Source organism: Crinia signifera, chromosome 4 (assembly GCF_055691185.1).
Source record: "Crinia signifera chromosome 4, ASM5569118v1, whole genome shotgun sequence".
Classification (NCBI taxonomy): Eukaryota; Metazoa; Chordata; class Amphibia; order Anura; family Myobatrachidae; genus Crinia; species Crinia signifera.
In genome coordinates, this window is record NC_139220.1 from 302,174,299 (window position 1) to 302,199,012 (window position 24,714).

Consider the following 24,714-nt stretch of genomic DNA (forward strand, 5'->3'; position numbering starts at 1 on the left):
AGCAGTGTTATGAGGAGGGGACTAGAGGCAGCAGGAAACCGCAGAGCGGGGGTTATATAGTAGAAGGAGCAGGGTCCCCAACAGCACAGAGCAGTGTTATGAGGAGGGGAATAGAGGCAGCAGGAAGTCTCAGACCTAAAGTTATAAAATAGAAGGAGCAGGATCTCCAACAGCACAGAGCAGTGACATGAGGGGGGAATGGAGGCAGCAGGAGGCTATGAAGAGATGTATCAAGCAGATTTGATGTAGCATTTATTATTATTATTATTATTATTATTACTACTATAAGAATGATAGGTAGATGCACTTCAGAAATGCTAGCCCATCCTGTCTTTATGCTGCCGCTTTAAATCCATCAGTCACAGCCGCCAATCATTGGAGGCTAGGACACACGTCGGGTTAGTAAAGCACAGCTCTGTATGAATCAATGCTCATATATCCAACTTGTTTGCTATGGCAGATCAGTGTTAGCTTTATGAGGGATGGGCCACAAGGACTGTATGTCAGACACATGCTATAAGACTAGCATCACGGCACACCCGTCACCCGGACATAGTCATGTCAGCCATAGTGCATTCTATGCCATATACTGTAATGTGAGAACGTAGCCAATAAGGCCATCCCATATGTGTTGGGTGTGGTTCAATAGATCTACAGTAAAAAAGGTAGTCAGTCAGTAGGCTGACCTCAAACGGTCAACAGTGTCTAAATATCGCCATGGACAAGGTAGAAAAGGTCAACAGTCGACATAAAAAAGGTCACTGCTGACATCGGAATACAGATTTGTGCTACTGTTGGGCGCAGCATGGGGTGTTACTAAAGATTAACCCAGGTGCCACATATATATATATATATATATATATATATATATATATTTATATATATATATATAGATATATATATGAGTATGTATACAGTTACACACAATGACACAGCAACTACCAGTTATACTTGCCTACTTTTGAAAACTAGTTTCAGGGAGATTATAGTTGGTAATAGAATTTTGCACAGCGCCTTATTGATGGGGCGTGTCATGCTCCACCCACGGGGCGTGTCTAATTCCATATATGGAGAGATTGTGAAAAGAGATTGTGAACGTGGCACCTAGAATCGTGGGTGCTTACTGCTACATCTGAGAGGAATCTTGTAAAATGAATTATATCCAAATGTAGATGAGCCCCAAAGCAGTTAGGAAGAGCTACTATACTTGGTAACGTGCTGGGAAATGGTGCTGATGATTCAATGTAACTGTATCTATCTCTTATTCCTTTTTTCCCCCAAAAAATGTAACAGTATAATGTGGGCTAGGTGATATGAGGGAGATTTCTAGACTAATGAGGGAGAGAGGGAGATTTCTGCTATTTCAGGGAGTCTCCCGCAGAATGCAGGAGTGTAGGCAGCTACAGGGGCGGATCCAGGATAAAATGACAGGGGGGGCACCATGATAAAAGAAGGTTTAGGTGGGGGAGGGGCGGTGTTAGTAATGCCAGTGTACATGCTAAGAGAGCGGCAGAGAGAGGGTGGGAATGGGATTAAAAATAGGCCCTGGCATTTAAAGTACGCAGGCTCCCCATGGTGACAAAATTGAAGGATGCAGTTGTGCGCGCGCCGAAGGCGCGCTCCGGAAAAGGGGTGTGGCCACTCAACAAGGGGCATGTCCTTGAGTGTAGTGTACAACACCATATACAACTTCTACACATTATGCAACAAAATACTAGACCCTAATATACTTGCCCATTACACATGATGCCAAATGGAATGAGCCAAAATTCACATAATGCCACATGGATTGAGCCAAAATTCACATAATGCCACACGGAATGAGCCAAAATTCACATAATAACACATGGATTGAGCCAAAATTCACATAATGCCAAATGGATTGAGCCAAAATTCACATAATGCCACATGGATTGTGTCAAAATTCACATAATGCCACTAGGATTGAGCCAAAATTCACATAATGCCACACGCATTGTGCCAGAATTCACATAATGCCACACAGATTAAGCCAAAATTCCCAATACGCTTCATAAACAGGGACATTGTCCATCAAAGGCTCGCATTAAACATTTACACCATAATGTCCATTACACGTTAAGTTACATGCCATTATGTCCATTATGTATTATGCCAAACACCATAATGCCTATTAAAAATTATGCTACATAAGTGCTGCTTATCTACATGCTCATTGCCAAGGGTTCCATGCTCATTGCCAGAGGTTCCATGCTCGTTGCCATGTGGGATTACATGCTCATTGCCAAGGGAGAATACATGCTCGCGGTAAATGGGGGACAGCCGCCGCCAGGCAGAAGTGATAGCCACTGATAGTGGCAGAGCCTGGCTGTATTCAGAGCACTGCATGTCCCGGCTATTTGAAATAATACCCCTTTCACACCAGAAAATGCATTCCCAGGTTGGCCCCCTTTACACCAGCCTAGTCCCTGCATTTTCTGGTGTGAGGGGGAGAGAAAACCACCCCTCCCCCTCTTTAACCAGTTATCTCATTTAACCGGCTATATCTTCGGAACCAACTGACCCATTTACATGAGACAAGTATCATATTGATTTGAGTGGGCTTTGAATGATTTTGGTCCAGTGAAACTGAAACGTTTGGTTCCAGAGTAATCTGCCATCAAAGAACATGAACAGCCATGAAATTACATTTCAAAAATAAAAAAATCGGTTTACATGCAATATCTCTGGAACCGATTGACCGATATGGACCAGCCTGGTATCATATTGAAGGCCCAGCGATTTAAAATTGAATGAAACCACAAGCTTCTGTAATGCCAGAGAGGGAACTGGCAGCCGTTGGAACTAGGTGGGGGTCGGAATTGCCGGGTCCCATATTATCCTATGGGGAAAAAACGTTACAGCTTTGCCAGGCGATATCTTTGGTTCCCGAGGGGCTAGAGACACGGGGCTGGGCTCGTTGGAAAGCCCTGGTCCTCAGCTACAAAATGAAATGACAGGGGGGGCACGTGCCCAGGTGCCCCCCCCCTGAATCCGCCACTGGGCAGCTATGACTCCAGGTGCGTGCCGGCATAGATTGGCACTGATCTATGTTATACAGTATGCAGTAATATATGATGATGGATGGGTGAGGGTGTGCATGCCTGCATAGAATTACCGGAGCAGGCATTGCTGGCAATGATGATGATGATGATGATAGTGATGACCGGCCCCTCCCTGCTGCTGCTGCTGGTCTCACCGGTTCCCCAGTGTCAGGCAGCGGCTCAGGTGTCGCCTCCTCCTCCCCCTGTGCCTCCCCCTCCCTCCCGCACACAGCAGCAGCAGCAGCAGCAGCTCCGGTCCCTGCAATGTGAGTGAGCGGGGAGTGCAGCTGGCAGCGGCCGCCCGGAGAACGGAGGGAGCCCGGAGGTGAGAGAGAGAGACAGAGAGGGGCGGCAGTGGGGTGCGGGGGTGAGAGAGAGATGGGGTGGCAGTGGGGTGCAGGCGGCAGCTATTGGGGAATGGGGACGGTCACCCTCTGGTATGGAGACCACAGTAGTGGCTCTGGAAGAGGACAAATGGGGAATGGGGACAAGTGTGATTGCCGGGGGCAGAGTAGGGTGTGGGTGTGCTGGTGTAGTTTAGGGAAGAGCCCATTGGGTAGGAAGTTTGGGAACTGGTAATATGTGGGTGAGATAGGTGATGGGGTGCTGGAGAGGTAACGGGGGGGGGGGGGGGGGGGGGGGGTGTCAGGTGACAGGAACTTTTAAGGGACAGGTATTACCTGGGAGAGTGACTTTAACTTATGGATACAGTTGTTACCTGGGTTAGGTGACAGGAGCCTATGAGAAACATGTATTACCAGTGATAGCAGCTTATGGAGGACAGGTGTTATACACAACAGGACAGGTTGGGGGGAGACCCAGCGATATGATGGTGCTGATAATGGTAATATTTTCTATCTATGTAACAATACTGGGGCAGAATATTTTGGAGGTAATGGATGTCTCTGGTATCTGTTCTGTGTATACTGTATTTATAGATGCTGATTCTTTTTTAGCTGACACATTGCGTATATATGAGTGTACACACCTGCGCCTCTCCCAGCTCATACATCATTCATTAGTATTAATTACCTTTATGGGAGCTGGTATGTAAACAGTGCATCATGCAGAGATGGTGATAATATGGCAGTGTGCGGTGTGGTACACGGAAGTATTGGTTACAGAATATTACACAGCGCTGTGTGGTACAGGAGATCAGCATGTGACTGTATTTGTGCTTTTCAGTAACAGGATCCAGCCTCATCAGGAGGATCTCCTCTGGGTTATGGGGCAGTAATAGCTTTTTCTTGGTATTAACACAGTATTAATATTATATGTAGGGGGCTTTAGGTACTGTGTGGAGCAGGGCAATGGGAGATGCCACCAGGTAGAGGAGGGGTATGTCTCAGTAATTGCTGATAGGCTGGAAGTGTTGAGTTGCGCTGTGACATCACCATTCAGCATTACAGTCGCAGCCAATCACCGACTGTATTTAGGATAGTGTAGAGCTGTGTGAAGTATCGCTGTACCTTGGACAGTGTAGAGCTGTATGGTGTATCGCTGTACCTGGGATAGTTTAGTGCTGTGCGGGGTATCGCTGTACCTGGGACAGTGTAGTGCTGTGCGGGGTATCGCTGTACCTGGGACAGTGTAGTGCTGTGCGGAGTATCGCTGTACCTGGGACAGTGTAGTGCTGTGCGGAGTATCGCTGTGCCTGGGACAGTGTAGGGGTGTGTGGAGTATCGCTGTACCTGGGACAGTGTAGTGCTGTGTGGAGTATCGCTGTACCTGGGATAGTTTAGTGCTGTGTGGTGTATCGCTGTACCTGGGACAGTGTAGTGGTGTTTAGGTGTACCTGGGACAGTGTAGGGGTGTGTGGTGTATCAGTGTACCTGGGATAGTGTAGTGGAATATCGCTGTACCAGGGACAGTGTAGTGCTGTGCGGGGTATAGCTGTACCTGGGACAGTGGAGTGCTGTAGTGCTGTGTGGTGTATCCCTGTACCTTGGACAGTGTAGTGCTGTGTGGTGTATCCCTGTACCTCGGACAGTGTAGTTCTGTGTGGTGTATCACTGCACCTGGGACAGTGTAGTGCTGTGTGGAGCATCGCTGTACCTGGGACAGTGTAGTGATGTGTGGTGTATGGCTGTACCTGGGACAGTGTAGTGCTGTGTGGAGCATCGCTGTACCTGGGACAGTGTAGTGCTGTGTGGTGTATGGCTGTACCTGGTACAGTGCAGTGATGTGTGGTGTATGGCTGTACCTGGGACAGTGTAGTGATGTGTGGTGTATGGCTGTACCTGGGACAGTGTAGTGCTGTGTGGTGTATGGCTGTACCTGGTACAGTGCAGTGATGTGTGGTGTATGACTGTACCTGGGACAGTGTAGTGCTGTGTGGAGTATCGCTGTACCTGGGACAGTGTAGTGCTGTGTGGTGTATCGCTGTACCTGGGACAGTGCAGTGCTGTGTGGAGTATCGCTGTACCTGGGACAGTGTAGTGCTGTGTGGAGTATCGCTGTACCTGGGACAGTGTAGTGCTGTGTGGTGTATCGCTGTACCTGGGACATTGTAGTGCTGTGTGGAGTATCGCTGCACCTGGGACAGTGTACTGCTGTGTGGTGAATTGCTGCACCTGGGACAGTGCTGTGTGGTGTTTATGTTATTGTATCGATGTGTAATGATGTTATTGGTATGTGGAGAATGTAGAAAAAAAATATTTTTGCAAACTTATGTCAATAAAAACATTCCTCTCATACTGTATCATGTTCTGTCCCCGTCACTATCAGCCCCCACCCCCATCTCACACTGGGATAACCTATCCTTATCACTATCTGCCCTCATTGCTAATCTTAGCCTGCCCCTATCACTATCTGCCCTCATTGCTAATCTCAGCCTGCCCCTATCACTATCTGCCCTCAGCCATCTCAGACTGCCTCGCTCCCATTGTGGTCTCTCCCTATCTCATCGTATCAGCATCCGCCCTCGTTAGCAGTCTCTCCCCTAATCACTCTGTCTCTTTCTCCTGTACAAATCATGCCGGTTGCAGTCATCAATAAAACACCAATGGGGGGACAGATTACATTCAGTGCATCCATACTTCCTAATCCGAGCCTTGGGACAGGTTAAACATTCCTGACCCTCGTTTGCCGTCCTGTACGTGCTCGATTCTCAACTAGTTATTATTGCTATAGTTATTACTATCTCATAGGGAGAGAGAGAGAGAGAGGATGGCAGTGGGGATGGACTACAAGTTTCAGCCTGCCCGGCTGACCCATGTCAGTCTCCTGTGTTTCCACCATCGCCCTGTCCCTCCACCTCTGTACAGAAATATTTCCCAGACTCTCCCTCTACTCATATTACAGACACAATGGACACACAGACGGGCCTGTGCAGTGTCCCCTGCAGCCAGCGTTTACCTCAGGCCAGCCTACTGTACTGTAATATCTCAGGCACAGTAATTATAACGTCTGTATCCGGCCTTGCCGCCGGATTCTGCCCAATTGTTGGGGGATCGAGTGTTCGGATTAGACAGGGATTAGGGGTTTTGTTGCTTTCAGCTGTGTCAGGTTTATAGCTGCCATGTCCGATGGTGACGGTACCCGGGGATGGGGAAATGCTCTGATCTGAGCGAGTCGATTGTCTAATGTTAAATGCTTCTTGTCACCGCTCCATTAATGACCTAATAAAATCTTACTGTCCGTCCACCGACGGCCATGTATGCGAATAAGGTACCGGTTTCAAGTGTAACATCAGGGAGGGTGGTGCTGTAACCTTAGACCCGCGCTCCGTATTGGAAATCAGGATTTCTGAGGCACGTACTCTGTGTGTCATAATAGAGGAGAGTAATCTAATACTTTTTCTTTTTGCACATGCAATTCATCTAATTTGAGACCATACTTAAAGATCGGGCCATCAAAATATTCTACTCCAGAGGCCTTTAAAGTGTTCTCCTCACACACACTGGAGGCAGCCATTTTGTGGGCTGTAATAATCCTACCGGCAGTGGTCTCGGGCCCTTATTTATATCTATAGGGCCTGCGATGCACAAGCCGGTAGGTGACTGCGGGAACTGTTTATGGTCTTTGCATTACATACAGGCTATGTAAACACCGCCCTGTCTGACGCGCCAGCTGAATTCGGCCTCCCGTCTCTGCGAGATCCCAGTAGCCATCTTATTTTTTTGCTGGGGACAATATGACTCCATGGCAACGAGATAATAAGTCACAGGCCCAAGACATATTTTATTGGCATAATAAGCGATTTCTAACTGCAATAAAGGTCAGGTCAACATATGGGCTCCTGGAATACACAGATTTTCTTAAAATAGGTTTGTAAATATAGTTATGGTAAAGGAAATGTAGGAATGACCTCTTTATTGGCGTCGCTGTAGGCCTCACACCCTTCAGTGTTTGTATAGTGTAAAATGCAAACCTTTCCCTGTGTGCCTTATTTTTTTTTTTTTTTTTAAAGAGGTATATACTGTATGAAGGCTTTTATCTCCCCTCTCTTCTCCCATGTACGATTAGGGGTACAGATGGTTTCCCTCCATCGATGGTACAGAAAAACCAATGTTTTTTTTTTTTTTTTTTCAAGGTGCCGCGACACGGAGCCCCTGACAACCCTGAAGTCCCGCCCCCACACTCTGATTTGCCCGAGGGCCAGTCAGTCAAAGAAAATGGATGACCATCGATAGGTAAAACTATCGATGGTCATCCATCACATAGTTCGTTACTATTGTAGGTGGGTTGCAGTATTGCCATAGATGGCAACTGCACCAATGGCAACTGCACCAATGGCCATCCCTTACTTACAGGGGTGGGGTTCATGTCGACAGTAATTAGGTTGATGTGTCTAGGTGGACCCCAAAAGGTTGACATTGTAAAAGGTCGACACTGGGAAAAAGTCAACACAGAAAATGTCATTACATAAAAAGCTTGACACTTTTTGGGGGGGATGTCAATGAGCACGGTGGACCCTAAATTAGTGTACAGCATGGAAATTAGGCCCCCACACCCAAGGCTGCGAATGGATGTTATACAAAACATCCATTCACAGATGTGGCAAGAGAGGACGGTGGGCGGCTGTGCGCGTGGCGGGCAGCGTTTAATCCACACCCAGATAAAGGTCCCAATTCCCATACAGCTATTCCTGCTCTATTAGGTCTCATCAGTTCAAAAGAGGGACTTTATAAAGATTTTCTGTTTTTGGATTTGTGCTTAACGTGTATGCGCCCTTTGGGAAATCCTAGGCTCTGTGTGCACTCCTACCCTGACCTAAGACCTATGCAGTCCTCGGAGACACCATGCTCCCTACTGCTGCTTCTACCAGATGGGATGACGCCACGTTGGTGAGATCATCTAATAAGTGTGGTTCTAGCTTCCTGAGGACCACCTTGCTGTTGGACTGAAAAATATTAGGCTCTTACTGGCCGAGGAATGGCGAGGTCCAATCGGGGGCGTTCTCACTGCCGCAAAAACCTGGGTATTTTCCGGGGCAAGCGGAAAATTCCCATGTCGAGTCTCTGTGTGAAAGGGTCTTTGTGAAATTCCCGGGTGTTATGCCCCAGGAATTAGACACAGGTTTTTTTGCAGGGTTTTTCCTGGGTAATACGTGGGTGTACAGCACAGACCCGTGTTTTTCACACATGATGCCAAAAAACAAGGTCATTGGGGGATGTAATCATGTGATATGTGACAGCCAGCCAATAAAAGCTGTTTTTTAAGCAGCCAATCACAGCAATTTGTACAAATTTGCCAACACCCAATCAAAGCTGCAACACTTGTTGGAAGGCAGACCATGGAAAGCAGTGTGAAAGGGGCAGACACGGGTCTGAGGTGCAGTATGAAGGGGGTCTGTTGAGCTGAGAAGCTTTGTGCCCTGCCAAAAATCCGGCAAGAAAAACCCGGGATTTTGCAGGGTTGGCAGTGAGAACGCAGCATGAGTGCGGGCACTACATTGTAATGGTAAATTGCTGAATGGGATGATACCGGCTGTGGTTTAGGTGTTGATCACTTTCAGCAGGAAGCCACTTGCATGGCCCTCTGCCGCAGCTGCAATATAAATACAAATCCCTCTGTTTACCCTGACTACAATCGGCCATTGTGAGCGATGAGTTATGGAATCCCGAAGTGGAGGCTCTGCGGAACCCTTGTGGTGCCATATAAATGATGATAATAATATTAAAGTGAAGTTCACAAATTAAGTTACAAGATTGCTGCTATTGGAACTTGCTAAAGCTTCATCTTGGAGCCCCACCGAACATGGGGTCCCTATACCAAGGCCATCCTTGCCTTCTGTTACATACAGTATACAGGTAGAGCATTAGACTACTGAGAAATATTCACCCTAGTGTGTGGTAGGGAATATTGATTGTAAGCGCAGATGGGACAAGGAATGGCGTAAATTACAAATAATCTCTTTACGGGACTGCGTAATATGGAGGCGCTCCTTCAACTCATCCAGTGCCTGGGGTGTCCATCCAATGGCTTGAAAAGCCAAACAAAAACAGCGGGTATATATCAGAATGCACTCACCAGGACTTCTTTAGATTATGCTTAAAAGAGTTTAATTTCTCACATGGGTTATAGTGACAGTTGTCAGGTCATGTGTCGACGTTTCAACCGGCGGCCTTCCTCAAGACAATACCCGGGCTTGCTTGCTGGTGGCAATATTGGTGGTGTCTTGAGGAAGGCTGCCGGAGCGCGGTCGAAACGTCGACACATGACCTGACAACTGTCGCTGTAACCCATGTGAGAAATTAAACTATTTTAAGCATAATCTAAAGAAGTCCTGGTGAGTGCATTCTGATATATACCCGCTACATATATATATAATATGCATCTGCAGAAATGTGCATGTTGGGGGTTAACGACTGCATGTGTGCCAGTCTGTGTGGGCCGCGGTCACATGCTCTGCGTGTCCTGCATTCCTGGGGTACACGAAGCGTGGAGCAACACGTGGCCTGGATCCTCCGTGCACCTGTAACTCATACACTGCCATAGGCACACCTGAGACTAGGGGGAAGGCTCTACATGTATCAAGGTTTACCCGATCGCTGCTACAGCGCACATTGTGCATCGTCACCAGTAGCGGCGGCTCAGGATGTGGCGCAGATGGGTTCTATAACTGATTAATTATTATTTCTTATTCTATGACAGGATTCTGTTCCTGCAGTAAGTAATCCCTAATACATTCACTTCAGTTCTCCGTGGGGTCCCTGGCACGGTTTTTCTTATGCAACATCCAGCCTACGGATCCATCTTCGAGTATCACTGCAGAGTGTGGCCTGTAATCTGAAGATGGCATTCGCTACCGCAATCAGTCTGTGGAATGGGTATTTATATCCTGGGGCAATATTTATTTTTGTCGTCCCCCCCCCCCCCCCTGCGATATGTCCGCTCTTCTGTATTCTCAGTACAATTGTCAGACCCTCCCCTCCCAGTCATTAACCTGGGAGGGGTCTGTAAGGATTGTGACTCTCCAGGGGCAGATTACTGGGATGGTGCAGTTATAATGGTATGCGTGGGAGCTGATGCAGTTTGGGGAGTTTACCCAGAATCCCGAGAGAGTGGCCCAGCACCCGGTTTCCCGGAGAAGTGGGGGTACTGGCCTCTGTAAGTGCATAGGGGGCAGACTTACGTATTTTTTTTTTTTTTTTACTTTTGTGTACTACTTGAAAGCATTTGCGGCGGAGTTGCATTTAATTCTGCATCTGCCCAATTAAGTATGCTGCGGTTGCAATGGACCTTAAAGCCACCTGGACACAACCACTGACTCCACTCCCATTGGCTGCTTGACCATATGTACTGCTCAGTGCAATCCTCCAATGTCATTTTTCCCGACTAGTTCACTGCTTCACCCCACAATTTCCTGGTTGCTCGGCTTCGCCATACAAATTGCTTGAGAGTTTCGGGGGAAACGTGCTGAACTAGTTTCTTGCAAGGTTGTGATCAGGGAATGGTACAAGACACTGATTATTTTGGGTTGCTTAATGTAGGTGTGAATCGGGGGTACTCCAGCAGAAGGAGGGTGTATAGTATGTCTCCCCGCACTACCCAGCAAATCTTGTATTACCCAACGTGTGGCTGATCCTGCGTAACTTGAATTACCCAACACTTTTGTGCTTGCCTGAATCAAGGATCTAGGTGTAACTGTGCCTCACAACGTACATCGGGCACTTTTTGGGAGGTAAGGGGAGAGGGGGTGTGACTGTAAAAGTAAGGAGAGGTGGATGCTTGATTGTATTATATGATGCTGGTCTGTTGCCATTAGTGATTGCACCTCTGCTGTAGTCTCAGCCTGTGTGCAGCAGGAAAGGGTATAGCAGCAGCCGCTGTGCCAGGAAGTGGTGACATTCTGTACTGTCTTATCGTTGCTATTTCTCATGTTTTTGCAGCATCAACATGGGGGAGACTCAGATATACAGCCAGCGCTTGCATGGAATCAGCGTGAGTACAACTCTTAGTCCTGTGCTGCAGAGCTTACACTCTAATAGACAGCTAATACCTAAAGCAGTGATTCTCAACATCGGTCCTCTGGACCCCGCACAAAATCACAGGTGAAATAATTAGCTCCACCTATGGATCTTTTAAAATGTGTCAGTGAGTAATGAGTGCACCTGTCGGGTGACCTGTTGGGGTCCTGAGGACTGAGTTTGAGAACCACCGACCTAAAGAAACGGTGTGCTCTTCTGTGAGCCAGGAATTCTGGTTCTGGTTCACTTGCAAAATCTCTCTCTAATGGACAAAACCATGTGCACTGCAGGTGGGGCAGATGTAACATGTGCAGAGAGAGTTAGATTTGGGGGGGGGGGTGTGTGTACTTCCAACTGATATTTAAATTGCAGTGTAAAAATAAATCAACCAGTATTTACCCTGCACAGAAACAAAATAACACCTAAATCTAATTCTCTCTCTCTGCACAAGTTACATCTGCCCCACCTGCAGTGCAGCATGGTTTTGTACATTAGAGAGAGAATTTGCTTTTGCGAGTGAACCAGAATCAGGCACTTAGTCTGCAGAGATTACACTCTAATATGTAGCTACACCGGTACACTATAGGAATTTGCAAACAGTTCTGTTCTTTAGAGCTTGCACTCAGAAGGCAGCGGGCACTGATATAATACAATAGAAAGAAAACAAAAGCTGGCCCTCTAGTGTACAATCCCCGGTGATAACATTCCTCTCTCTCTCTATATTGGTGTGACAGGAGAAGCGCCGTATCCTCAGTGAGGTGGACAGGATACAGCGGGAGCTGGAGCAGCAGAGGCTCAAACTGCAGCAACTGAAGGTAACAGTGCAGTCCCTGACATCGCCATTGTGCCTGTGTGAGGATACCGCCTAGTAACTAATGCCTGCGCACCTTATGCACACTGACAGCGATCAGATAGCGTCATGGCAACGAGATTATGGGATGTTAAAGGCGTGTATTACGGGGTATTACCTCCTGTGTAGAAGCTGGACGAGATCTGTCTTATGTTAATGGTTCCTATTTGATATTTTTCAATTACACTTGGCACAATGGGCCCCGTTCCGATGATTGGGGGTCTGCGCATGTGCAATCCAGGAAACGAACGGCCTCAGCAAGTTACACCCTCCGGGGCTGTACGCCATATGTAACGATAACAGCCACAATGTCCCATCACCCTCCTGGTTAATTGAAATTCCACAGATGTTTAAGTGCTTGTGTGACTAGTACTGGATACGCAGGAGAGAGAGATAAAGTACCAACCGCACCGCAGATCCAAACTGTCATTTCCCCATCCCGCCTGTAACATGTCAGAAGACGATTGGTTGGTACTTTATCTCTCTACAAGCTTTGATAATTCTCCCCCATACATCTTCAAGAGATAATGCATAGGCAGAGCAATGTTCTAATGCCTTGGTGACACCACTGGTGCCTAGTGAAAGACCGTTCCAACCTGCGTTACCCCCGGCAGGTCACCTCCGATATGGTGGTTCTCTTACCCTGTCTATCTGCCCACAGAGGAAGTCTCTGCGAGACCGCTGGTTGATGGACGGGTTGGTTCCAGCTTCCGGAGTAGAAGTAGAAAATCCACTAAGTCCGACAGAAGATAAGATCTGTAGCCTGGAGCAGGAGCTGGAGAGGTGAGGCGATGGTGACCAATACCGTGGGACAGGGGTGAAGGAGAGTGGTTCCTGCATTTGAGCATGGGCGGATGTTTACAGAGACTTTCCCCCTCCTTGTATTCCAGCCTCCAGTTACAGCTGGTCCGTTTGGAGAACCCAGAACTGAGCAGCACAAAAGCAAAGACGGCCCAGGTACTTGTGTTACATTTCTGGATGAACATTCCAGGCTTATATTTGTCTCGTCTCAGCAGAGTCCATCTCTGCAGTGTCATATATCATGAGACTTCTAGAGTTACATAAAAATGTCATATCTAGGGTCCAAGTTTACATCAACAAATGTCCCAGATATATGAAGTCAGCCTTTGCTGTTATCCAGCAGGTAGATAGTGACCCATTTGAAAGAGGACGCCATTGCTAAGGACCTTTAGGTTACACCATAACGTAAATGGAAGGCTTTTCCTCATTGCAGGGAGATACTAAGCCTTGGAAAGTGATAAAGTGGAGAGAGGTAAAAGTACCAGCCAATTGGCTTCTAACTGTCATTTTTAAAACAGCCTGCACCATGACAGTTGGGGGCTGTTTGGCTGGTGCTTTAACTCTGTCCATTAGCAAATAAACGCCTTTATTTCTCTCCACTTCATCATTCTCCAAGGCGTAGTACTGGGGTGGCCAATCCTGTTCTCATGCGTCTCAGGTAACCTGTGGATCTATAGTAGGAATGTATGCAGCAGGTTTTAAAATGTGACAGTTAGTAATGACTACAGCTGTGCACCAGCTAGGTGATCTGGAAAATGTGGACCATTGGTAGATCTTGAGGACCGGTTTGGCCACCGCTGGCTTAGTACATCTGCTCCTTTAACTGTAGATGATAAAGCAGAGGTTCCCAAACATGGTCCTCACGGCAATCTTATTGTCCAGGTTTTGAGAATAACCAAGCTTGGGCACAGCATAGGAGACCGAGACCAAAGAAGAACATCCTTCATAGGAGGGTCCAGAAACCAAACTTGCCATTTTACATTGCTGTTTTTGTTGTTCCAGGAGACTACCCTGCATAAAGAGCTTGTAAATGGAGCAAATGGTGATGGGACCCAACAGGAAGCTGACCAGAAAGAGGCTCATGATCTGATTATAAAAGATAGTGACCCACGGCATAACAGTCACGACGAGAAGCCAAAGAGAGAACTTGTTGACCCATCACAGAAAGAACCTGAGAAGGAACAGGATACGCATAAGCCGGCCGGGCAGCCCGTACCAGCTCCTCGGGGGATAAAACCTCAGAAAAACGACAGAGTGGAAGATGAGCTGCACGTAGAACTTTCAGAATCGAATGAACTGGATGAAAGCCAGAATCTGGAACATTTTGACCAAAAAAGTGCAGATAATCACCATGAGCCTCGGAACCAAAAAGAAGAAAATGAAAAGCAAAATTTAAACCACAGCGGCGAGCATCACGATGAGAAAGCCGGGAATCTTGACAAGGATGGGCAAATGGAAGGTCATAGTGGGGACCAAGAGCACCTCGATAAACACACAGACCCTCATAACCAAAATTTAGAATGTCTGGAACACACACAACAAAACTCGGAACATTGCACTCGGGAGTTGGGGCATGTGGATATAAACACAAGCACAGGAGGCCATACAGCGGACGTCTCACAACCCAATAGTGTTACACTCGATCAGCATCATAATGACCATGTAGCACTACTGGGTGACAACCCAAACATGGATATCGTAGGAAACCAAAAAGAGAATGAAAGTGCAATCCAAAATGGACCACCACCAGCTTTACCCACTCCAGAACACCCTCAGGAACATGGTTTGCCGTTAACGACTGATCATAAAAATGGGCAAAACGTAGATGAAAAAGAATTTTCAGGATCAGTAATCCATGACCAAAGTCAAGACCCCAACGAAGAGTTCATAATAGCTGTGGTACCAGGAACCCAAGACAAGACTGTTGTGTTACTTACTGGTCAGGATATAGATGATGACTCCACAAAACCAGCAGAAGATCCAAAGCAAATCCCATTACTTCCATTCAGTGACCAGAGTCTGGTTATAACCTCATTGCCTATCTACAAAGACCAGAGCCCAGTGCCGCCATCCGAGAATCACGATAAAGTCACGATGACGCTCTCTCAATGCCAGGATCCCAACGCATTGCTACCGGGTGAGCACCAAACTCGACAAACACACATATCCCAAGTTGTGGTCCTAAACGATCCAGGGCGTGGCCAACACTCCCCCAACCAGCAGCCAGGCACATCTGCCCCCCACCAGCCTGCCTCAGCGGCAACGAACACTCCGGCCGAGTGCCAGCCCCTGTTGCACAAATCCCCAGAGACTGACGCCCACCAGAACCCACATGGGACCAACACAGCTGAGACGCGGGACAAGGAGACGCCTGTGAAAAAGAAGACGTGCCAGTGTTGCGTGGTCATGTAAATGGGTGGTACGCTACATCTTCAAAGGATAATTCAGTTCCACAAGGAGGGCGTTTCGGAGTACGATGCTCCAGTCCTGTTGATGGGAGTGCAGACTTTGTGCAAGTAAAGGCAAAACAGATGATCATTGATAGATAATTATTGCTAGTATTATTACTTTTTTAAATTAAATTAGATATCACTCAGTAGGAAATAGTAATTAACAGGAAAACAGATATCACAGTATAATATATTTTTTTGTTCAGAAGTGTTTTTTTTTTTGTTTTTTTTTAAGTGCACTTGTTGGCCACACTCGGCGAAGGCGGCCATTTTGTGTGCGGAATTGATATTCATAAGTATGCAGCCAATCCGTTTGCTAGGATCTAGTGACATCACTCACCTTGGGCAGGCAGTGGGTGCACTCTTAAGTATTTTAAATAGATCTTTTTAATGCACAATCGGTAGTTAATGAGAAACAGATGTTAATAATTGTATGAATATATTCTTAATAAATGGAACCTGTATTTTTCATTCAGTGCCTGATCTGACACTCCTGCTGCTGTCTTGTTCTTACTAGGACCCAGCCAAGGCCATTATCGGAGGCAGAGGTTCCCAAACTCCGCCACTGCAAACCGGGTGCTAGGGATAACCCTGGTTGAGCACAGGTGACTTAATTAGTACCATGGATATCCTTTAAAACTTGGGAGTGTAATGGCGAAGTTTAGAAACTCCTGATCTAAGGTGTTCCTTACCAATGCACATTCTATGAAACGTCAGATAGAAGATGATTGGTTGCTTTTCGTAGCTTCCCAACCATATCTCTGTCCAAAACTTTTCACAAACAAATAGTGGAATCAGTTGTTCAGGGCTTGCTACCATATTTCTTAAAAAGTCTGTTTCAAGTCCCACTGGATTCAGTGTAGGATGCCGTTGCCTTGTGTACCGGTTTTGATATTTTTATTTTTTTTACTTTCATTAAGTACGGAAACTGTTCTAGGCTGCCCTGCTCTTGAATACTGATACCCTTCCACCATAAAATCTCTATTAGCATGAGTAAGAAGTGCAATGAGTGAGTTTGAGGGCAGGGATACTAGTTTGAGTTTTTATTTAAAGGAGCACTAACCACTAGTGACATGGCCGATCCGAACTGTGAGTGAGAGGACATTAATTGGTATGTACTGTGGAGAATCCCTTCAACTTTTCTGATGAACATGTTTGGCTACAGTTTGGTTTCAAATGCTCTGATTGGTGGAAAGTTTATCAAAACCCTGTAAATGTTCCATGCTCTGATTGGCTGCAGGTTGAGCGAGCCTTGTGAGCATCCTAATTCTCCAATTGGTGGAAAGTTTAACCAGCCCTGTTTCCTGATGCTTTTATTGGCAATCCTTGTGAGCTTCCTAATGCTCTGATTGGTGGAATGTTTAACCAGCCCTGTAAGTGTTCTAGTGCTCGGATTACTATCTTATAATTAAGAAATATTCATGTGTGTGAGAGTGAGCCATCTGAGGTTCTGCGTATGATCTAATAATACATAAATATTTGTGGATACAGGTTCAGCTAGCTATGCCAGTGATGTCAGGGTCTAATTATCGCCTAGTAATAGATATTAATGAGATGTATAAATATTAATGAGAGTGTAGACTGACAATTCCGTCTGACAATTCAAATGATGTCACAGAGGCACTGATGGAGGCCGCCATTGTGACACGTCCGTTCTATAGGAACTAGTGGCCTCCCGGGTAGACAATTAGGCGCACTTGCACAAAACAAGCATCATGTTAGGATTTCTGCCCATCTGTTTATGAGCTGGCGGCTGATAAAAATCAAATTGCATTGTGGTTGCCATGGTTCCGCGCAAACCTAAAGCCTAAATATATAGTAAGTAAACAATATAAATGTTATATGGCAGCACTCAGACTGAGCCGACGTCAGTAATTGAGCTGGCGCAGCGTCGTTATCACAAGATGGACATCTGGTATCGGTCCACACTCGGAAGTGCAGGGCTCCGGAACCCTCTTCATTTGTCGCTTTTCTTATCACCGGCTGAGGCGCCTCCAAAACCCTGCAAGGGGGGTGACCTCTGCCTCCGGGCTTCATCCTGGCAAATCATTTTATCCCTGCGATCCGTCCCTCTGCATTGGCAGAAGCGAGATTCTTAACCCTTTTGAGTGCCAACGTTGCTGCAAGAGAGCCTCAAAATATCCGATAAAAATACCAGCGCCGCTCACAGCGACTGTTCTTTTAGTGTAAATAAATACAAATACGGCCAAGTCAATGAATTGACGTTAAGTTAAATATTGCACCCCTCAAAAAAGCTGTGAGCGACGCTGGCATTTATAGCGGATGTTTTGAGTCAAGCTCTGAAGACACCAGATTATTTTCATGATTATATAAAATGTGTTTTATTTTAAAAAATATTCACAGTAACAAAATAGTGGTAAAAAAACACAAAAACAAAATAAAATGTTGTTCTCCAAGTCAGAATGGGGGGAGGGGACGCAGGCAAGCCTGGCTGTCACAGTAAGTACTGGTGACATATTGCCTGGTAATAGGAGAAACCGTATATCTATGTTGTAAACAGAAGTTGTCGCAGAACAGGTTCAGTTCGGGAAAAAAACGAGCCAGTGTTGTCCGCACATCTACAGTACGTCCCTGTATTCACGTTCATTGAGCATTGCGCCCCCTTGTGCTAAAACCGATCCCTGCAGCCATTGACACATTGCAGTCATATTGTATTTTAGGGGGGTGAACGCGGCTATCGCACCCCTTATATTGTCTGTCCATTACAGCTGTGGATCTTGTCTGCCCGTGGTAGGGATCACTACCATTATGCCTGTCAGCATAATCCCATCACCTCCTCTTGGGTTGGCAAAAAGTGCTTTTCATAACCAGAAATATTGGCCGGTTGCTTGTCAGGTATCCGTGATGACGGTACAAAGGGTGTCAGCTGAGGAGGAGGAGGTGGTGGTGGTGGAGGAGGAGGTGGTGGCTGCTCAATCTCTTCAACTTCCGAGAAGCTGTGGTGGTCCTGTGTTGATAGAAAAAAAAAAATGTTAATATACAAGGTGGAGTTTCTTCCACAGACAAACACAATCGGTTAGGCTTTGGCCTATATCAGACCTTCTAATGGATTCTAGGTGCCTATTGGCTATGGAGTGGTAGACACCCTTGGCATAGTGTATAGAAGTACAATGTAGTGTATGTGGACTTGGGAGGGGGGAGAGATAAAATACCAACCAATCCGCTCCTAACATTTTTGAAACCAGCCTGTTTGTGACATGATCAAAGCTGATTGGACAGAGAGAAGTACCAACCAAACTTTGATAAATCTCCCCCTGAGTTTCCTATAGGATGGTACAAGATCCTTTAGAAACAACTATTTCATTACAGAATTTCGGGTTTCCTGTCCTGTAAGCGGCAGATGACAGAAGCGGAAAATTCCTTCCTTTCTTTTTTTTTTTAAAGTCACCTTAGCACCAATTAGCAGAAAAGGCCGCAGCATGTTTTTTTCTGTTTATAATTACTCGCTACACCTTAATATTTAACTCAATTAACTCTATTATAGTCCCTCTCCTGCCAGGGGCACCTTGTGACTTCTACTTTAGCTGGTTGCGTAACTTTGAGGGATTTGAGGGGTTTTTTTGTTTTGTTTTTTAAGAAGAAAAAACGTAAAGAAAAAAGTTTCAAGAGATTAATCGGGTGAGGCGTTAATTATGTGCTGAAGGGCAAATAGTTCTGTCCCAAACAAGGGTTTGACATCACCTTTCCAGAACGAGTAAATGAAGGATTCTGAGTCTGCATTTTGACAGTCTCTGCTGCGGCTTGCCGGGACAATGAAATGAGTGAGTCAGCATTTGATATGGATTTGCAGGAAAGTGGATGTGGGTGGATAATAGAACGAATGCTAATTCGCTGTTTCCCACCCTGAGCAGAGGAAGCATCAGCTGATTGTCCAAACTGGAATAAAATGCCCTGTGGTTCTGTGTGTTTAACAGGCTGTGCTTTAAACATTAACTTGGCCTTTACAGTGAAGGCCACGTAGCACATGACTATACAACACTGCCCTATCCTGGACAATAAGCTGTAATCGCTTTTTTTTTTTTTTTTACAGTTTCTTATACAGCGCAGCAGATTCCGTTGCGCTTTACAATTGGAAACAACAGTGATTAAACAGAGTAGAAACAAACTGACATAGAGGTAGGAGGGCCCTGCTCACAAGTGTACAAACTTCTAAAGTGATAGCATGGTTTAGAAACCACATAGGGGGCGGGATGTACTAAAGGGATAATGCGATAAAACGGGTGTTTACCGCATTTTCCTATGCACCATTACCATTCCGCCCCGTCTCCGCCAGGCAGGGTATTGCCACCGCCGGGTGGCGATACCCTATAGAAGCCTATGGGCTTCTATCGCTGCCAGCCGTCCGCGCGATGTATGTGAATGTATTTGCAATTGTCACTCCCATAGAACCGTTTTAATAAAACGTGGACAGAACGTTATTTTTTCCTGTCTATTAAAGTATAAATTCCTTTGTAGATTTATTAACGACTGTTAATAATGAACTAAGAGATAGCCCTGTGACCTGGCAAGGTCCTTATTTAAAGCGATTGGATATTGGACATCAGTGTTGATGACTTTCCTGTCCAAGGTAGTGTGTGCTGTGGGCCTCACTGTTAATAAGTGATAACATACGCTGTTAGTCCTATATTGTATTGGAGACTGATATGTCTCATTTATTTTAATCCTTTATGATGCATCTGTTAATTGCCTTTTAGGAGTGTTTAACTCTACTCCGCTAAATGTAATTCTTGCAAGGTTTACAGACCTCTTGGTTGCAGAATAAATACCACAGTCATTTTACATCTCCCCCAAATCACCTCTCTTTGGATCTTATTCTAGTTCACTCTTTTTGACAAAATCCTTCTTAGATGGGCAAAACCACGTGCACTGCAGGTGGGGCAGATGTAAAATGTGCAGAGAGAATTAGATTTGGGTGAGTTATTTTGTTTCTGTGCAGGGTAAATACTGGCTGCTTTATTTTTACAATACAATATAGATCTTACTTTGAAGTAAAACCCCACCCAAATCTAATTCTCTCTGCGCAAATAACATCTGCCCCACCTGCAGTGCACATGGTTTTGTCCATCTAAGAAGGATTTTGTCAGAAAGAGTGAAGCCTCTAAGGCCCTTTGTGTTTGTCCTGGGGACTGTGCTTACCTCTCTGCTATGATGTGGGGCACCAAGAAAATATCTCTGGTGCGAATCTGACCAAGAACTTCCAAGTTGTATTCAATGCACCCACTATCCCATCTGGGAACTGACTTTTATTTGTGAGCTCCGGAACGAAGACAGGGTGGGTGGCTCACACATCGGCCCACCACGCCAGGTGTTTTCATAAGCATCCCCGTTGCCGTCTGACCCCGGCCCGCCCCGATCCCTGCGAACTATGCAAGTTGCCATTTGTAATGGGAGCTATACATAATATACCATGTACAGCCCCAAACTTTAGAACAGGGACGAATTTGCCCTGTCCCGAGTCAATTACAATCAGGGCCATGGCTCTGAATCCAAGTGATCAATTATGGCAGAAGCTTTTGCACACTTAAGTGTGAGAGCACCAAATGCAATAGAGACACGGGTGTACGAGAGGTTTTAGGATGGAAACAAGGAGACTATTAATAATATAAATATGTATGTCATGCTTACAGATGAGATTTCTCAAACAATCCCTGACCTTCCCTTTGCCCTGAAGGCTTTGGTCCAGCAGCCTCCAGTAGGAAGGATGTGGGCGCCTGTCTCCTCCACTACTGTGGGGACTAACATGCAGCCAGCAATCAGCCCCCGCACAGTAAAGTATAACCAGATGCCTTCATGCTTTAGGGTGGAGTTTTACATTTGATCAGGTTCTTAGAGCCGCCAATCACTGAAGGCACTGAACTAAGGTCCTGTGGAGGACTTTGGTGCTAGTGTCTCATATATTACTTCTGAAGACAAAAAAATGTGTAAAAGGTCAATTTTGATGGGTAAAAGCGGTGTGACATGAGGCATTTTGTGGAGAACTACGTATGAATTGTCCCATCTGTGGTGCCATATGTAATATTTTATTACATTCCACACAGAACAGAGCAGACCTTGGAAGTACAGATGATTTCAACAGTGGGAGGAGGAGAGGAAGCGGACTAACCGACTGCATACTTATAATCTCATCACCGTGCGCGCATGCTCCACCCCAATACTAGCACACATGCCCCCGACCAGAGGTAAATGATCACTCTTGGCCAACCAAACATGCATGTGGCCATGGTGATCACTCCAGGCAAAACAAATGGGAGAAATTGGACTCTTCCAATGGTGATCCAGTGGAAAAGACGAAGCTCATGTCTACCGGGAAGGTTTTTTTTATTTTCTGGAAAACCACTTTGATCCCCTATTCTGCTTCTTTTCTAATGTTTTTTGGAGCAACAAACTAATCCCGGCTGGAGGGATGTCACATACTTGCAAAGGGAGGGCTGGGAATGGTGCACGGTCGAGGCTTTGGACTTTCTGAATATATTTACGAGATGTAATTTACAGCAATTGCTCCTTCTGAACAGGTTCTTGGGTTTAGATATCCGTCTTTATGAACGAATGGGTGAAAGTTGGTTTATTGAAGAGCAGGATTCATTTTTGGACCTATCTCCTGACTTCCTGTCTCCTCCGAAACAAACAGCTCTTGGGTCATAAGGAAAGAGGTGGAACAAATCTGCCTAGAAATTTGATGTAGACCTGGGTAACCTTCTATCCTGCCCCACCCTTCCAGAGAGATCTTAGAACTGGTATTGATAACAGGACTGACATTTGTCCGTTCATGGAAAGCTTTGTGAAACTGAAAATCTAAAGTACCTGAGTATAGATAACCCCAAATGTAACCGGGTCAATGCTTTGGTCAAATTCAGCCTGTAGACCACCCAATAGAATGTCCTACAGGAGTAGGTGTATGGCTCATTCCGACAGCTCTGGGATTATAACTGGTGTTACCCGGGGGTTGGACAGAACTCAAGGCTCATAGCTTTCTAGATGTAGTGAGGAAATGTAGGGGTTTTAGGAATATTGAACCGCAGATCAGAGAGGGTTCAGGCTTCTTCCTCGATTCTAGATCTGATCATTCCTTTGATTGAGATATTATATATACACACACACACAACTATAACCCTTACCCCTGGTTACTGATAAGTGTTGGGCAACTTTTATTTGAACTCTTTCCCATGAGTGCAGCTTCCCACCTGTCCAGGTGTATGAATATTTATTAACCATTTCTTATACAGCGCAGCAAGTTCTTTTGCGCTTTATAATTAGAAATGGGTATAAAACAGACAGTCAAAATGGTAGGAGGGCCCTGCACGCACACTTACAATCTATAGGAAAATAGGCTTTGATACACAAGAACAGGTGTTATTTATTGCATAGTGGTCCATCAGACTGCCAAGGTTCATGGTGGGCTGGGGTCAGGAGGCCTGTTGGCCTGGGGTCAGGAGGATGGACTGGTGAGAGAAAATAAGAGAGCATGTGTGTGCTGTACAGTTAGGATGTGATTGGATAGGAGAGGTTTAGGAAGGTACTGGGGCAGTTCTGGAATTTGATGCGCTGCCTGAAGAGGTGCGATTTCAGGGAACGCTTGAAGGTTTGGAGACTAGAAAAGACTTATTGTGTGTGGGAAAACACTCCACAGAGAGGGTGCAGCCTGAAGAGAGTCCTGCAATCGCGACCGGGAGCAGGTAATGCTTGTGGATGAGAGATGTAGATTTTGTAAAGAGCGAACAGGAAGAGTTGGAAGATAAGAAATGAGATGTACATTGGTGTAGTTTGGTTTATGGCCTTGCGTGTATTTTATGTGTGTAAAGTAATGGACTAGTATTTTATATTGAATTTGGTAGAATGCAGGTAACCAATGAAGGGACTGACAGAGCAGTTTTGCAGATGATGAACGTCTAGCGAGGAAGAGGTACTCTACCTGCTGGTGTTGCCACGCTTTGCTCCCGGGTGACATGCAGTATGCTTTAAACTTAGCCTCTGGTTTGGGGATTTTTGGCCAACATGCATTGAGCAGAGTTTTCAGGAAGTCTGGGATTACCATCAATATGAGGAAAAAGATGCTGACAGACACTATGGCCCATATACGGTTCCGGGATCCTGAAGGATTAAAAAAAAAAGTTGTTCAAGAAAGAGCAGAGACAGATAATAGCATTGTGGAGACACCCGACAGCGCAATGGAGAGACACCTGACATTAGTCTTCCATAGAGACACATGACAGCACTCTGGAAAGGCAAATGTTGGCGTTCCTGAGAGACCCATAATAGCGTTCAGGTGAGACATGTCATTGCTCCAGAGAGACACATTAGTGTTCCATTGAGACACCTGACAGCGTTCCGATGAGACACATGGCAGGGCTCCAGAGAAAAACTTTAGTGTTTCAATAAGACAACTGACAGCGTTCCGATGAGACACATAACAGCGCTCTAGACACACATATTAGTGTTCCAATGATGAGACACCTGACAGCATTCCTGTGATAAAGGACAGGCGCAACATATCACAACATTCCAGTGAGACACATGACCACACTCCAGAGAGACACCTGACAGCGCTCTAGAAAGACACATATTAGTGTTCCTGTGAGACACGTGACCGCGTGCATGAGATATCTGACAGAGTAGTGGTGCATCACCTGACAGCGTTCCCAAAAGACACATGTTCGCATTCTGGAGGACACCTAACAACACTTCACTTCAGAGAGAATCTTATGTTGGCATTCCGGACACTTGGCAACGCCCCAAAAAGGTATAGATTAGCGTTCCGGAATGACACGTGAGCATTCCACTGAGATTCCCACCATGGCCCTGACTGTGCGGAGTTTGTATATTCTCCCCGTGCTTGCCTGGGTTTACTCCGGGTCCTCCGGTTTCCTCCCACAATCCAAAAATATACTGGTAGGTTAATTGGCTTATAACAAATTTAACCCTAGAATGTCTGTGTGCGCGTGTATATGTGGTAGGGAATATAGATTGTAAGCTCCACTGGGGCAGGGACTGATGTGAATGTTCAACTATCCTCTGTACAGCGCTGCGGAATATGTGTGCGCTATATAAGAAACTGGTAATAAATAATAAATAAATCCAACACCTAATCAGGTCACATTCTCAAATCATACATCATTTCC

At 45.8% G+C, this 24,714-nt stretch overlaps 2 protein-coding genes across 8 annotated transcripts in view; one reads left to right on the forward strand and one right to left on the reverse strand.

The window, feature by feature from the left end:
• The window catches only part of PALM3 (paralemmin 3), a 77,070-nt gene extending 61,010 nt beyond the window's left edge, over window positions 1-16,060 (forward strand). For 2 of the 4 annotated variants that reach the window (XM_083185321.1, XM_083185322.1), the window contains exons 2-6: window positions 11,399-11,450; window positions 12,211-12,291; window positions 12,988-13,109; window positions 13,217-13,283; window positions 14,130-16,060. In XM_083185321.1, the coding sequence (XP_083041447.1) occupies window positions 11,399-11,450; window positions 12,211-12,291; window positions 12,988-13,109; window positions 13,217-13,283; window positions 14,130-15,539 (1,732 nt within the window). In that variant the 3' untranslated portion in view covers window positions 15,540-16,060. Of the gene's footprint in view, window positions 1-3,227; window positions 3,388-10,186; window positions 10,337-11,398; window positions 11,451-12,210; window positions 12,292-12,987; window positions 13,110-13,216; window positions 13,284-14,129 lie in introns of those variants that run through there. The other 2 variants (XM_083185323.1, XM_083185320.1) reach the window with 2 other exon arrangements.
• Window positions 16,061-17,891: 1,831 nt separating this feature from the next.
• IL27RA (interleukin 27 receptor subunit alpha) overlaps window positions 17,892-24,714 on the reverse strand; it is a 34,502-nt gene continuing 27,679 nt past the window's right edge. For 3 of the 4 annotated variants that reach the window (XM_083185326.1, XM_083185325.1, XM_083185324.1), the window contains 2 exons: window positions 23,508-23,686; window positions 17,892-18,545 (listed from right to left, as the gene is read on the reverse strand). In XM_083185326.1, coding sequence (XP_083041452.1) covers window positions 18,354-18,545; window positions 23,508-23,686 — 371 coding nt within the window. In that variant the 3' untranslated portion in view covers window positions 17,892-18,353. The remainder of the gene's footprint in view (window positions 18,546-23,507; window positions 23,687-24,714) is intronic. The other variant, XM_083185327.1, reaches the window with a different exon arrangement.